Source organism: Sinohyriopsis cumingii, chromosome 7 (assembly GCF_028554795.1).
Source record: "Sinohyriopsis cumingii isolate HCF-2022 chromosome 7, ASM2855479v2, whole genome shotgun sequence".
In the NCBI taxonomy this organism is placed as follows: domain Eukaryota; kingdom Metazoa; phylum Mollusca; class Bivalvia; order Unionida; family Unionidae; genus Sinohyriopsis; species Sinohyriopsis cumingii.
Window position 1 is genome coordinate 33723690 of NC_142967.1, and position 12764 is coordinate 33736453.

Below are 12764 nucleotides of genomic sequence, written 5' to 3' on the forward strand. Positions count from 1 at the left end.
ACTTATGGTATTAGGGTCTATTACTATAAGACGGTATCCACTTCTGCCACTTTTTGTGCCATGACTGTGGGACCTACAGAAAATATGCTTTCATTTTGGTGCAGTGCACCAAAGAATGAAAGGAGCTTAAAGTAGTGTGAAATAACCAAATGTGACTTTCATCACATGCTGAAAAGAGAAATGAGTTAGATGAGACAGAAATGGCTGGAACTTAATGGGATTTTAATCTCCATGAATCAAATGTCCATCTTGATAAGTGACCAATAAGCTCTCCTGATTGTGATTACAATCCACCTCAAAACAAAGGAGGCCAAACTGTCAGTGGAGCTCTTCAGAAGAAGGAAAAGATGTTTCCCACACTTTCTTCTCCATTTATAGAGTGCTAAATAGAAAATCTAAATCCCCAACTATGCAAAAAAGTCAATCTTAATCATCCCTAGCACATACTGGGAATCTGTAAAGGGAGTGGAGCTACTGATGTAAGCTGGTTTTCTGCTTAAAATCCTGGCTGGCAATGGAATGAAACCAATGCATAATTGCCACTAAACCTGAGACAGACTAGTTCTATGGATATGACAAAAAGCTTGCTACTTCACTTTGTTGACACTATGGATAGCTAGAAAACAGTCTTGAGCGTAAGATTCTTGAAAGAGGCATCACTCAAAGATTCAAAACAGTTTTCATTAAAACTCTCAAGGGACTATCTTGGCATTAGAGAGCAAGACGCTGGTTTCTGCAGCTCAAAACATCTGATGAGGCTGGGAATATGTGAATTTAAACCAATGTCTTTTGAAACTTTGAATGTGATGGATTGGGGTGCACTACTGCCCTTCAATATAGAAACTAAGCATAGTCTCTCTTCGAAAAGGAAGAGAGGAAAGTCGTTTTGCTCACTGCACTAATTGCAATTGCAGGCTAGGAGATGCTCCATGATCATGGAACATCTCCTGGCCTGAATGATGCATGAAGGTGGATAGTTCACATGAGATGAGCAAGCATGAGAGTGGAGAATCTGTCAGCCATTTTGTACAAGACAGCCCCTGTACTATGAATTAAGGCGCCTCCTCTGAAGCAATGTTCTGGGCTGGTCTACCAGCAGGTCGGGAATATCATTGAAACACAATGAGCTGAGTAGTGGAGGTCCTTATTTGAAGGATCATTCTAACAGGTGGTAAGGTGCAAGCAAATAGATGATCCCACTTGAGGTTAAAAGCATCCAGGAAAATCCAGGAGAAGAATGGTAAGGATTGGTTGCTCTACTGCATGGGGGTTCTTGTCAGAGAAGTTCTCAGAACTGAAGGAGGTATCCTACATTTATGATTCCAAAGACCCACCTGTCATTTGTTATGCTTAAGACAGACAATCTGCCACCTATGGGAATTGATGGGTCCACAAACCTCTTTCCTTGGCCTCTACTGCAACCCATTCCAGGACCCTACAGCTGTTGGGGAGATCTCATCTGGAGTTGATTTTTTAACTGGATCTGTATGGTTTTACAGACAGCCCCTGGGGACAGTCAGGGTAACCCTGCTTCTTGGTTGCTTTTGACGGACCTTAAACAAATGTGAGGGACTAGTACTGCTGGTACCTGGGTCCTGTAAAGTCATGAAGGGAATGAGATTACCAAGGAGGGTCTCTGCCTTCAGGAAACAGCCCACAGAAGGTTCTTACTATGCTCCTGTAAGAATTTGGAGGTGTCTAAAGTATGATCCCTGTGGAGGTGGAGATGCTACACTGATAATGCCATGGACATGGGCAAGGCATACTGAGATGTCTTGGTCACTGTCTGAAGCAAGTTTTTAACTGTTTCTAGTGACAGAAAGTTCTCTTCTTCACAGATGAAAGATTGTCATGTGAGGCTAAAGACTAGTAACCTAGCCTTAAGCTCAAAGACCTCCAGTGTTTTCAATTGAAGGTAGGCCATGGTCCCCATGGAAATACCCACTTGTGATGCCCTGGCATTGAAAAGTGGGGGGCTCATGGGGCTAGGCTGGAATGTGATCATTATAGCCCAATAAAAGAGACCAGAAATCTCAACATAGGGGTGGGGGACTGACCTCATGTTGCTTGGCAAAATCCTGGCTTTTACTAAATATTTTCAGCAGTAATAATACACCTGCCTAGAAAGCTCATATTAATATTAATTAAAACAACAACAACACTGAGGTTTCAATCACATTAACATCAACAATACTTAATTCTGAGAAATGGAGACAAAAAATATTAAAACAACTAGCATGGTAAAATGAAATAATAAAAAGGAATACTATTCTTTACTGACTATAATAATACAAGAGGTGTGCATACCACAAAGCAAAATGGTGTGCATACCACTAAACAAACAAAATGGTGCATACCATTAAACACGCAAAATGAATATGAATAATGGTCAACTCTACATAAAACAACAGTATAATTCAACTTCCTGATGTATACTCTATAGAATTAGTGACAGGGAGATCACAAACCAATCCAGCAATACTAAGGAAACTTAAGATACCCACCTTAAGTCCTGAATAAATGAACAAAATAATTATTCTCAATAAAATGTTACCCTAATGCCTCTGTGGATGTGCCAGGAAGGGATGGGGACCTAAAGGGTAAAGTTATGAATAAAAAGAACCTAAAAAAACTCTCTCCACACTTAGACTGCATTTGCTAAGTTTCTGGACAATGCAACAAAAGCCATGGGATTTTACACATACAAGAATTATCATATATAGTGCAGTTAACATGAAAAAAGGTCAAATCCCTGGATGAAACCACTGGTGCACAAAAAAAAATCTACATGTACATGTCCTATCCATAATGTCTGCCATGTTTCCAAGTAATTCATCACAAGGGGTGCAACTAGTTGTGCACACAAGAATAATTATATATAAAAGAAACACTCAACACAAAAAAGGTAAAATAACTCTGCAAAAAGCACATCAGAGCAATGGGCAAAACTACATGCACATGTTCTTGTCATGTCAATAATGTCTTCAAAGTTTCTACACAATCCATGCAAAGATACAGGAGTAGTTTTTCACACAAAAATAATTACATATCTACTGGGAATAATGCACAGCTGAACTGGGGTTCCAATCGGGGACATCTGTAATTCTAGACAGGTGCTCTACCACTTGTGCTATCCAAACCAATGTTTTTCACACAAAAATAATTACATATCTACTGGGAATAATGCACAGCTGAACTGGGGTTCCAATCGGGGACATCTGTAATTCTAGACAGGTGCTCTACCACTTGTGCTATCCAAACCAATGTTTTTCACACAAAAATAATTACATATCTACTGGGAATAATGCACAGCTGAACTGGGGTTCCAATTGGGGACATCTGTAATTCTAGACAGGTGCTCTACCACTTGAGCTATCCAAACCAATGCAATCTGTCCTACTAATTAAACTTTCTCTGTGACTTTGGAGGCACTTCCATGTATCTCAATGTCCAACTTCCACTAACTGCATCCTTCTTGGATGGAAGTGCTGATATAGAAACCTGCTCACAGTACCAAACATAACAGGGACAAATGCACAGCCAGACTGGAGCTCAAACCCTAAATGTCTCAAACTATATATGGGTGCTCTACCACTTCAGGTATCTGAGCCAATGTACCCAGTCCTACCTGCCAAACATTTATGTATGCTGAACACAACAAAGGGATTGTACTCTGAAGAAGAAAAAAACAATTCTGAGCAGGAGAACAAAAGCACACACACATGTTCTTGTCATGTTAATAATGACTGCCAAGCAGAGGCGTAGCTATGATATTTTGCGCCCGGGGACGAACTATAAAATTGGCGCCCCAGCCCCCTCCCTGTTTAATCACATTTTTGAATATTACCCTTGTTTACTTATTATAATGTAACATTGTAAGCCTCATTTTGGTGCCCCTGTACCTTGGCGCCCGGGGACATATATACCCCCCTGCCCCCCCCGCCAGCTATGCCTCTGCTGCCAAGTGTTAATACTGTACATGGATGGAATGCAGCCAAAGTAATTGCACACTCAAGAAATTTTAGATGTAAGTACTTACAGGATGAATAGAAAATCCTAAGGCTATGTGCCTAGCCACATTTAAATTACTTTCGTCAACATAAGACTTTGTGTACCTGGAAAAGACTGCTCCTGCTGGTACTGATTCCAGCAAGTATACATCAAACTCATCTTGGCCAGCCTGTGGAAGATACAGCTCTATCGCCTGCAGGTTGAGATTCATTATATACACTGTCACAGTGCCTGGCTTGTACTGGGGAGACCTGAAGAGATACGAATAGAAAGACTATTACCAGGTTAAAGATTTTTTTTTACATCAGTGTTATATTTAATTACTGATTAGCATCCATTAATTACATGTAATGCAGTGCTGTACTGATTAGTATCTTTTATTCATTAATTACATGTAATGCAGTGTTGTACTGATGTACTGATGTGATGTACTGATTAGCATCTATCATTCACTAATTACATGTAATGCAGTGTTGTACTGATGTGATTTACTGATTAGTATCTTTTATTCATTAATTACATGTAATGCAGTGCTGTACTGATGTGCTGTACTGATTAGTATCTTTTATTCATTAATTACATGTAATGCAGTTTTGTACTGATGTGATGTACTGATCAGTAACTTTTATTCATTAATTACATGTAATGTAGTGTCGAACTGATGTACTGATGTGATGTACTGACTAGTATCTTTTATTCATTAATTACATGTAATGCAGTGTTGTACTGATGTACTGATGTGATGTACTGATTAGCATCTATCATTCATTAATTACATGTAATGCAGTGTTGTACTGATGTGATGTACTGATTAGTATCTTTTATTCATTAATTACATGTAATGCAGTGCTGTACTGATGTGCTGTACTGATTAGTATCTTTTATTCATTAATTACATGTAATGCAGTTTTGTACTGATGTGATGTACTGATCAGTATCTTTTATTCATTAATTACATGTAATGTAGTGTCGAACTGATGTACTGATGTGATGTACTGACTAGTATCTATTATTCATTAATTACATGTGATGTAGTGTTGTACTGATGTGATGTACTGATTAGTATCTTTTATTCATTAATTACACGTAATGCAGTGTTGTACTAATGTGATGTACTGATTAGAATCTTTTATTCATTAATTACATGTAATGCAGTGTTGTACTGATGTACTGATGCGATGTACTGATTAGCATCTATTATTCATTAATTACATGTAATGCAGTGCTGATTCTTATGGATCATCTTTTTCAAATTTAAGAATGGACAAGAATTCTAAACCTTTGTAACCTCCAAAAAGCAAGGCATAATGAATACTAATATTTTCAGAGGCAATGCCCAGCTGTTTCACAAGTAACAATTTCTCTAAGAAAAGAAATAATAGAACACAGAAGATTTTCATCATTTTACTTTAGAGTCAAGCACCAAAGATTCATAGGATTATAAATATCACCTATTTTTCAAAAAAATTTAATAAATAAAACTCCCCTTCCTGAATGCACGAAATTGTTTAAGAATACCTGTATCTGCCCAAAGTCTACCCACAAACAGTTTTCTTTTCAGCATTACGTCAATACCTGGTTCAACAAATCTTCTTCTGAAAATTTAACTACTAATTCAGAACTAATATCTGTGTACATGAAAAATATTGTAATAAAATCAAAATTTAACGCTGAAAAACATAAATTAATGCCATTATTTATGATAAATATAACATCTCACACTGACACAACATCTAGCAACAATCTATATCATATAATATTATACCAGTATTTACTTGTATACAACACCTACCCAAGAGCAAACAGTATATTCTTAAACATATTAGCACATAATGCCAGCCTATTAAGATCCAAGGTCTTTGTATGCCCTACAGTAGATGATTTCTGAAATACCTAGAGCTGATTCTCCTATCCATTTCTTTTGTTAGCTCTGGTTACATTTTATATGCCATCAAATGGCATATGGTCTCTTGATTAATAATTTTAAAAATTACTTCTTTTCCAATAACATTTATAATTTTTTCTCTAGGACCATCTGCAGCTTGTAACCCTATTTAGATCTGACTAAACAATACTGCTAAAATGATGTTAATCCTATGCTATTCCAGAAAATGTTGACATGTCTTTTTGGTGATGATTCATCCAAATGAATGCAGGGGTGTTGGATGAGTCTATATTTCAGAAAATGTTTGCATACCTTTTTGGTGATGATTCATCTAAATGAATGCAGGGGTGTTGGATGAGTCTATATTTCAGAAGGAATGTATACTACAGGATAGACAGTTTTGTACATGGCATAAGCATAATTGTTGCTAATAAAATTGGCAAAAGCAAATTTGTAAGCAAATTATGTTTCTTCAAGAATAATAACCCAATTACATTAAGTTAGGACTATTTGCCTTGATAACTCACGAATATAGCCCTACTAAAACAGGAAAATCATCTTTTTCTAGTTCAACAAAGAGCAATCACTCTTGCCGATTACCTCCCCTTGGCACTGTCAGGTGTTGCTAGTTTTTAGAGAAGATACTAACGAGGACGCATCCTTGGTGGGGTGGATGGGAGGCTTTTAGAGTAATGTGATTACATAAATATTCTTGGAGAAACATAATTTACTGTAAAATTGACTTTCTCCTTTAAATACATTCCCCAATCGCATTATATTAAAGAATAATAGGAGGAGGAGATGCTGAGCATTCTACCTCTACCTTGGGTATCCTTCAAGAGAAGAAAAACTAGATTCTCCAGGTAAAAGATAACCGGTTATCCTAATTATGTAAGCAACACAGCCTGGGGTCACTTGATCTGTGACCCTACCATAAGAAGCTGAATACTGAAATCTTCATACCTAAAAAATTTCACAGGCGAATCCAGACTACCTAACAGGCCATGTTGATTGATCTAGTTAGGTCTGGTAGCCATCTGTGCTACTGCCACTAGACCTAACAAATTCAGGTTTGCCTCTCAACATTAAATCTCTGAGATAAAGGCTCAAGAAGGTTGACTCTGCATGTGAGCCAACAGCTTCTATTATATCTCAGATTGAAATGTTGCGTTCGAACGTGAGGCTTGCAGAGATGGCTTGAAGCTTCTAACCAGAAATCTTCATGAGGTGACTGATCTGGTGAGACATCAGAGTACATCGAGCATACAACACACTTCAGCCACAAAGCAAGGGCTTGAGGAGTGATAGCCTGTGTTCTGGCTTACACAGGAACTGGAGGGACAAAGGTGGGTAGCTTATGATTCCACCTTGATGCAAAGAGGTCAATCATCTGACACCCCCATAGTGTGCAAATCCATGTAATGACTGATCGAATGACCATTCCATGTGAAGGACTTTTGACCTCTTCTGGATAGAGTGTCAGCCAAGAAACTGACTCTGCCAGGAATGTGTCTGATTTGTATGTTGATATGGAGATTGTTGCACCTATGTAGAAACTGCCAAAACAGAACAAACAGGTTGGGTGATTTGGTGGCTCCCTGTTTGAGGAGATAGGTTACCACTCCAGAGTTGTCAGACCAAACAAGGATCTTCTTTTCTTCCTCAGAGCTGATCTTTTCAGAATTGAAAGGCATTGATGAAAGCCTTAATTTCTAGGATGCTGACATGTAGTGGCCATTCCCGCAGCTCCCACATGTCACTGACAGTAGGTCGGCTACAGATGGGCACCCCACCCATGTGCACTGGTGTCATTACCTATCGTTATTTCCATTTGGGGTTTCTCCAGTGGGATTCCCAGGGTCAGCCAGCCTGGGCTACACCAACGATGCAGGACTGATCGAATCTTGGGCATAATCATTACTGATCGAAGCAACCTGAAAAGGGTTGCCATTGTGCTCTTAATGTCATTAGCTCTCCCTTGCTAACGAGCAGCAAACATACATGATTCAAGCATTGCCCACTGGTTTGACCACCGAATGGTTGGCATGTGAGCTACCAGTATAAAAGATCGTCCAGCTATTGCTGGTACCGGCTGCTCCAAGGGCTTGGTTGGACAGACAGATTTCTCTATGAAATCTCCTTCATAGAAATAGCATGTTACTGATGGTACAGTTAGATGGATCTGTTGCTAAGATCCCTGTAAATCATGGTTTGCTGGACCAATTCAGTTAAATGGTCCAGCCAACTATGTGTGGGTGACTTATACCCACTGAGCTTCCTAAAATTGGGGAACACAGTCCCAAGGAGTCAGATTTGGCGGGGCCATCTTCTCAAAAGGTCTCCCATCCTGGACAGTCGGTGATGGCTCTACAGTTGGTGATGACTGATGATGGCTGGAAGGCCGGTAATGATGCAATAGTATAAGGAGGTGGATCCAACTATGAACCCATTGTGTCCTGACTTAAAGGCCTGAAAAATGAAAAACAAAGCATAAATTAGCAATGCAGCATGTTAACCCTTTAACTCATGCAAGCGCCTTTGGATGCCTCTACTCCATTCACATGGAAGCGCCTTTGGACACCTCTACCCGATTCGCATACAAACGCCTTTTGACACCTCTACACCATTCTTTTGGAAGCGCCTTTTGATGCCTGCTGCAAACATCAGCCATTTTGTGTGGGCTTTCATTGTGCCACCTTCGGGGAACCCCCTATTAGATACTACATTCATTGCTGTGAATGACCATTATGTCAGATCGCGTGGTCACTGTTTATGCTCTGGTCAAAATCTGCTATTTAAAGTAACTGGATCGTATTCTCCAGTCTCCAAAATGGAGGTTGTGGATTTCATTCAGTACTTACTCGAGTTTTCACAGTTAGAATTACAACTATGAATGCTTCAAAAACATAGGTAAAGGCTCTGTTACTGATGTAGGCAGCATTTAGTTTTTATAAATTAGCAAATTCAGATGATTTAGTGATGTAGACGTAGACAAAGAACGTGTAAATTTTGAGTATGAGAAATGGCAGTTACGGTTGGTCAAGCGGCTTCACTGACTTGACGGTGAACAAGTTCTGTCAAGATATTAAAGCACATAAAAAAAATTCCGTGAAAAATAATTATACAGTTATAACAATCGAATTTTACTCTTAAATCTTTCTATACATAATATATGTGTACCAAAAATGTAAAACGGTTAAAATTGCTGTTAAACGTAACATACATTACACTGCTTAACAGTTAACAGACAGGCCTATGCATATGGAGTCGAATAGGTAACAGGTGTTCTATTTATAGCACACTGACTAGGTAACTTTGCTACATGTATATCGAAGGTCTAAAAAGCCATACACTTTATGAGGTAAAGAGTTATAAATTCACTAAAACCAACTCTGTTACAAACAGAGCAAGCGAAAAAAAGTTAAAGCTGTACTAACTCATAGGGACCATGCAGAGGTCAAGGATAGTCTGGTGTTACATGGTCTTAAAAGGACAAATTCCCTAAAGGTGCCAATATTACTAAAATTTGACAGAAAATGGAAAAATGGAGAAAAAAATGTATACAACCTGCAGCAGAATGATTAATCCACACAATAAATCTGTAAGAAACCTTGGATGAGTTTATTAGGCTTAAATTGTTGGAGGATAAACTGGATGATATTATTCAGTAAAGCAGCTAAGCTAAAAACTAGCGACACCTAAAGGTGCCAAGGGGAGGTAATAGGCAAGAGTTATTGCCCTTTTTTCAACTGAAATCGAAAAAGATGATTTTCATCTTTAATAGGGCTGGATTCACAAGGTAACAGGTTAATATTCCTAACCTAATGTGATTGAGGAACAAATTCAAAGGAGAAAAAGCATAATCTGAGCATAAAAAATGTAATCTACAGATTACAATCCATAACTACAGTACACTGCAGAAAAAATGTACATATATTTTTATAACTAACCTGGATCTGAAATTCAAAATACTTGGCAAAACTTGGAAAATATCCAAATGGACTGGAACCAGAAAACAAACACAAAACATACAGAAAAATTATTTTATATTTAACACTCACTTCAACTAGTCTACTATCTAACCATTGCTGAGACGTCCATGATCTGAGTGCTGTACCGCATAACTCATATTTTCCTGTACAAATTTGTAACGTGGTGTTTATTTGTCCTTTTTCTGATTGGATATATTTTGAAGTTTAAAAAGACCCATCTGCTCAAAGAAATTTCATTCACAAGTCAAACAATAAAAGCCTGTTTCACTTAATATCTGGTGCCATTTTCTTTAAAAGTACAGACTGGTCTGCTAACTTTATAATGAATCTTGATCTGCCAACACCATCTGTTATGTCAGGTCTAGGTCTATGATGTTATGTCAGGTCTAGGTCTATGATGTTATGTCAGGTATAGGTCTATGATGTCATGTCAGGTCTAGGTCTATGCTGTTATGTCAGGTCTAGGTCTACGCTGTTATGTCAGGTCTAGGTCTATGATGTTATGTCAGGTCTAGGTCTACGATGTCATGTCAGGTCTAGGTCTACGATGTCATGTCAGGTCTAGGTCTACGATGTTATGTCAGGTCTAGGTCTACGCTGTTATGTCAGGTCTAGGTCTATGATGTTATGTCAGGTCTAGGTCTACGATGTCATGTCAGGTCTAGGTCTACGCTGTTATGTCAGGTCTAGGTCTATGATGTTATGTCAGGTCTAGGTCTACGCTGTTATGTCAGGTCTAGGTCTATGCTGTTATGTCAGGTCTAGGTCTATGATGTTATGTCAGGTCCAGGTCTATGATATTATGTCAGGTCTAGGTCTACGCTGTTATGTCAGGTCTAGGTCTACGCTGTTATGTCAGGTCTAGGTCTATGATGTTATGTCAGGTCTAGGTCTATGATGTTATGTCAGGTCTAGGTCTACGCTGTTATGTCAGGTCTAGGTCTACGCTGTTATGTCAGGTCTAGGTCTACGCTGTTATGTCAGGTCTAGGTCTATGATGTTATGTCAGGTCTAGGTCTATGATGTTATGTCAGGTCTAGGTCTATGCTGTTATGTCAGGTCTAGGTCTATGCTGTTATGTCAGGTCTAGGTCTACGCTGTTATGTCAGGTCTAGGTCTATGATGTTATGTCAGGTCTAGGTCTATGATGTTATGTCAGGTCTAGGTCTATGATGTCATGTCAGGTCTAGGTCTATGATGTTATGTCAGGTCAAGGTCTATGATGTCATGTCAGGTCTAGGTCTATGATGTCATGTCAGGTCTAGGTCTATGATGTCATGTCAGGTCAAGGTCTATGATGTCATGTCAGGTCTAGGTCTATGATGTCATGTCAGGTCTAGGTCTATGATGTTATGTCAGGTCTAGGTCTATGCTGTTATGTCAGGTCTAGGTATACGCTGTTATGTCAGGTCTAGGTCTATGATGTCATGTCAGGTCTAGGTCTATGATGTTATGTCAGGTCTAGGTCTACGCTGTTATGTCAGGTCTAGGTCTACGCTGTTATGTCAGGTCTAGGTCTATGATGTCATGTCAGGTCTAGGTCTACGCTGTTATGTCAGGTCTAGGTCTATGATGTCATGTCAGGTCTAGGTCTATGATGTTATGTCAGGTCTAGGTATACGATGTTCACAGCTGAGGACACATTATATGGCTAAATGCTGTTGATTTGTTAATCTGTTTCATAAATTTTACATCCAATGAACATTCATCTAAGGTTCTTTATTCATTCTCCTCAGTAAGCTGACTATCCAATCACTGTAAACTTACCTGACATGGTTTGTACAATGAGCATACACTCTCACTTTCCCTGTGGAGTCGTCTGTAGTTGCACTGAGCACCTTACCACCCACCAGGTTTTTGTACAACAGTGTCAGCCAGTAGTCCTGCAAATAGGAACTTGAGGTAGTCAAAATACTGTCAAACTATACAAGAATAATTGTAATTATGAAGTGGTGTATAAAATGCATGAAAACTTTGGATGATTAATGTATTATTAGGATTTTATACTTAACCCTTTACCTCATAGAGTTTATGTCTTTTCAGCCCTCCGATACACATGTAGCTAAGTTACTCAGTGCAGTGCGCTATAAATAGAACACCTGTTACCTATTTGACTCCATACACATAGGCCTGCCGGTTAACTGTTAAGCAATGTAGTGTATGTTATGTTTAACAGCAATTTTAACCATTTTACATTTTTGGTACACATCTATTATGTGTGGTAAAATTTAAGAGTAAAGTCCGATCGTTATAGCTGTGTAATTATTTTTCACGGAAGAATTTTTTATGTGCTTTAAAATCTTGAGAGAACTTGTTCACCGTCAAGTCAATGAAGCCACACGACCAACCGTAGCTGCCATTTCTCAAAGTCGAAATTTACAAGTTCTTTGTCTGTGTCTACATCACTAATTCATCTGAATTTGATAATTTATAAAAACTAATTGCTACCTACTTCAATATCAGAGCCTTTACCTAAGTTATTGAATCTTTCATAGTTGTGATTCTAATTGTAAGTACTGAACAAAATCTGCAACCTCCATTTTGGAGAGTGGAGAATACGACCCAATTACTTTAAATAGCAGATTTCGACCAAAGCATAAACAGCGACCACGTGATCTGACGTAAAGGTCATTCACAGCAATGAATGAGGTATCTAATAGGGAGTTTTCCCCAAAGGTGGCGATACGAAAACCTGCTAAAAATGGCCGATGTTTACAGCAGGCGTCAAAAGGTGCTTCCATGCAAATGGATTAGAGGTATCAAAAGGCGCTTCCATGCGAATGGAGTAAAGGCATCTAAAGGCGCTTCCATGTGAATGGAGTAGAGGCGTCCAAAGGCGCTTGCATGAGGTAAAGGGTTAACACACTACTCCCTTG

General features: G+C 38.8%; 1 protein-coding gene across 1 annotated transcript in view; it reads right to left on the bottom strand.

Annotated features, from left to right (window-relative positions):
- The window catches only part of LOC149794992 (heparanase-like), a 71586-nt gene that overhangs the window by 16581 nt on the left and 42241 nt on the right, over positions 1-12764 (bottom strand). Inside the window, exons 8-9 of the mRNA XM_089964655.1 lie at positions 11656-11771; positions 4116-4262 (exon numbers count right to left, since the gene is read on the bottom strand). Coding sequence (XP_089820781.1) covers positions 4116-4262; positions 11656-11771 — 263 coding nt within the window. The remainder of the gene's footprint in view (positions 1-4115; positions 4263-11655; positions 11772-12764) is intronic.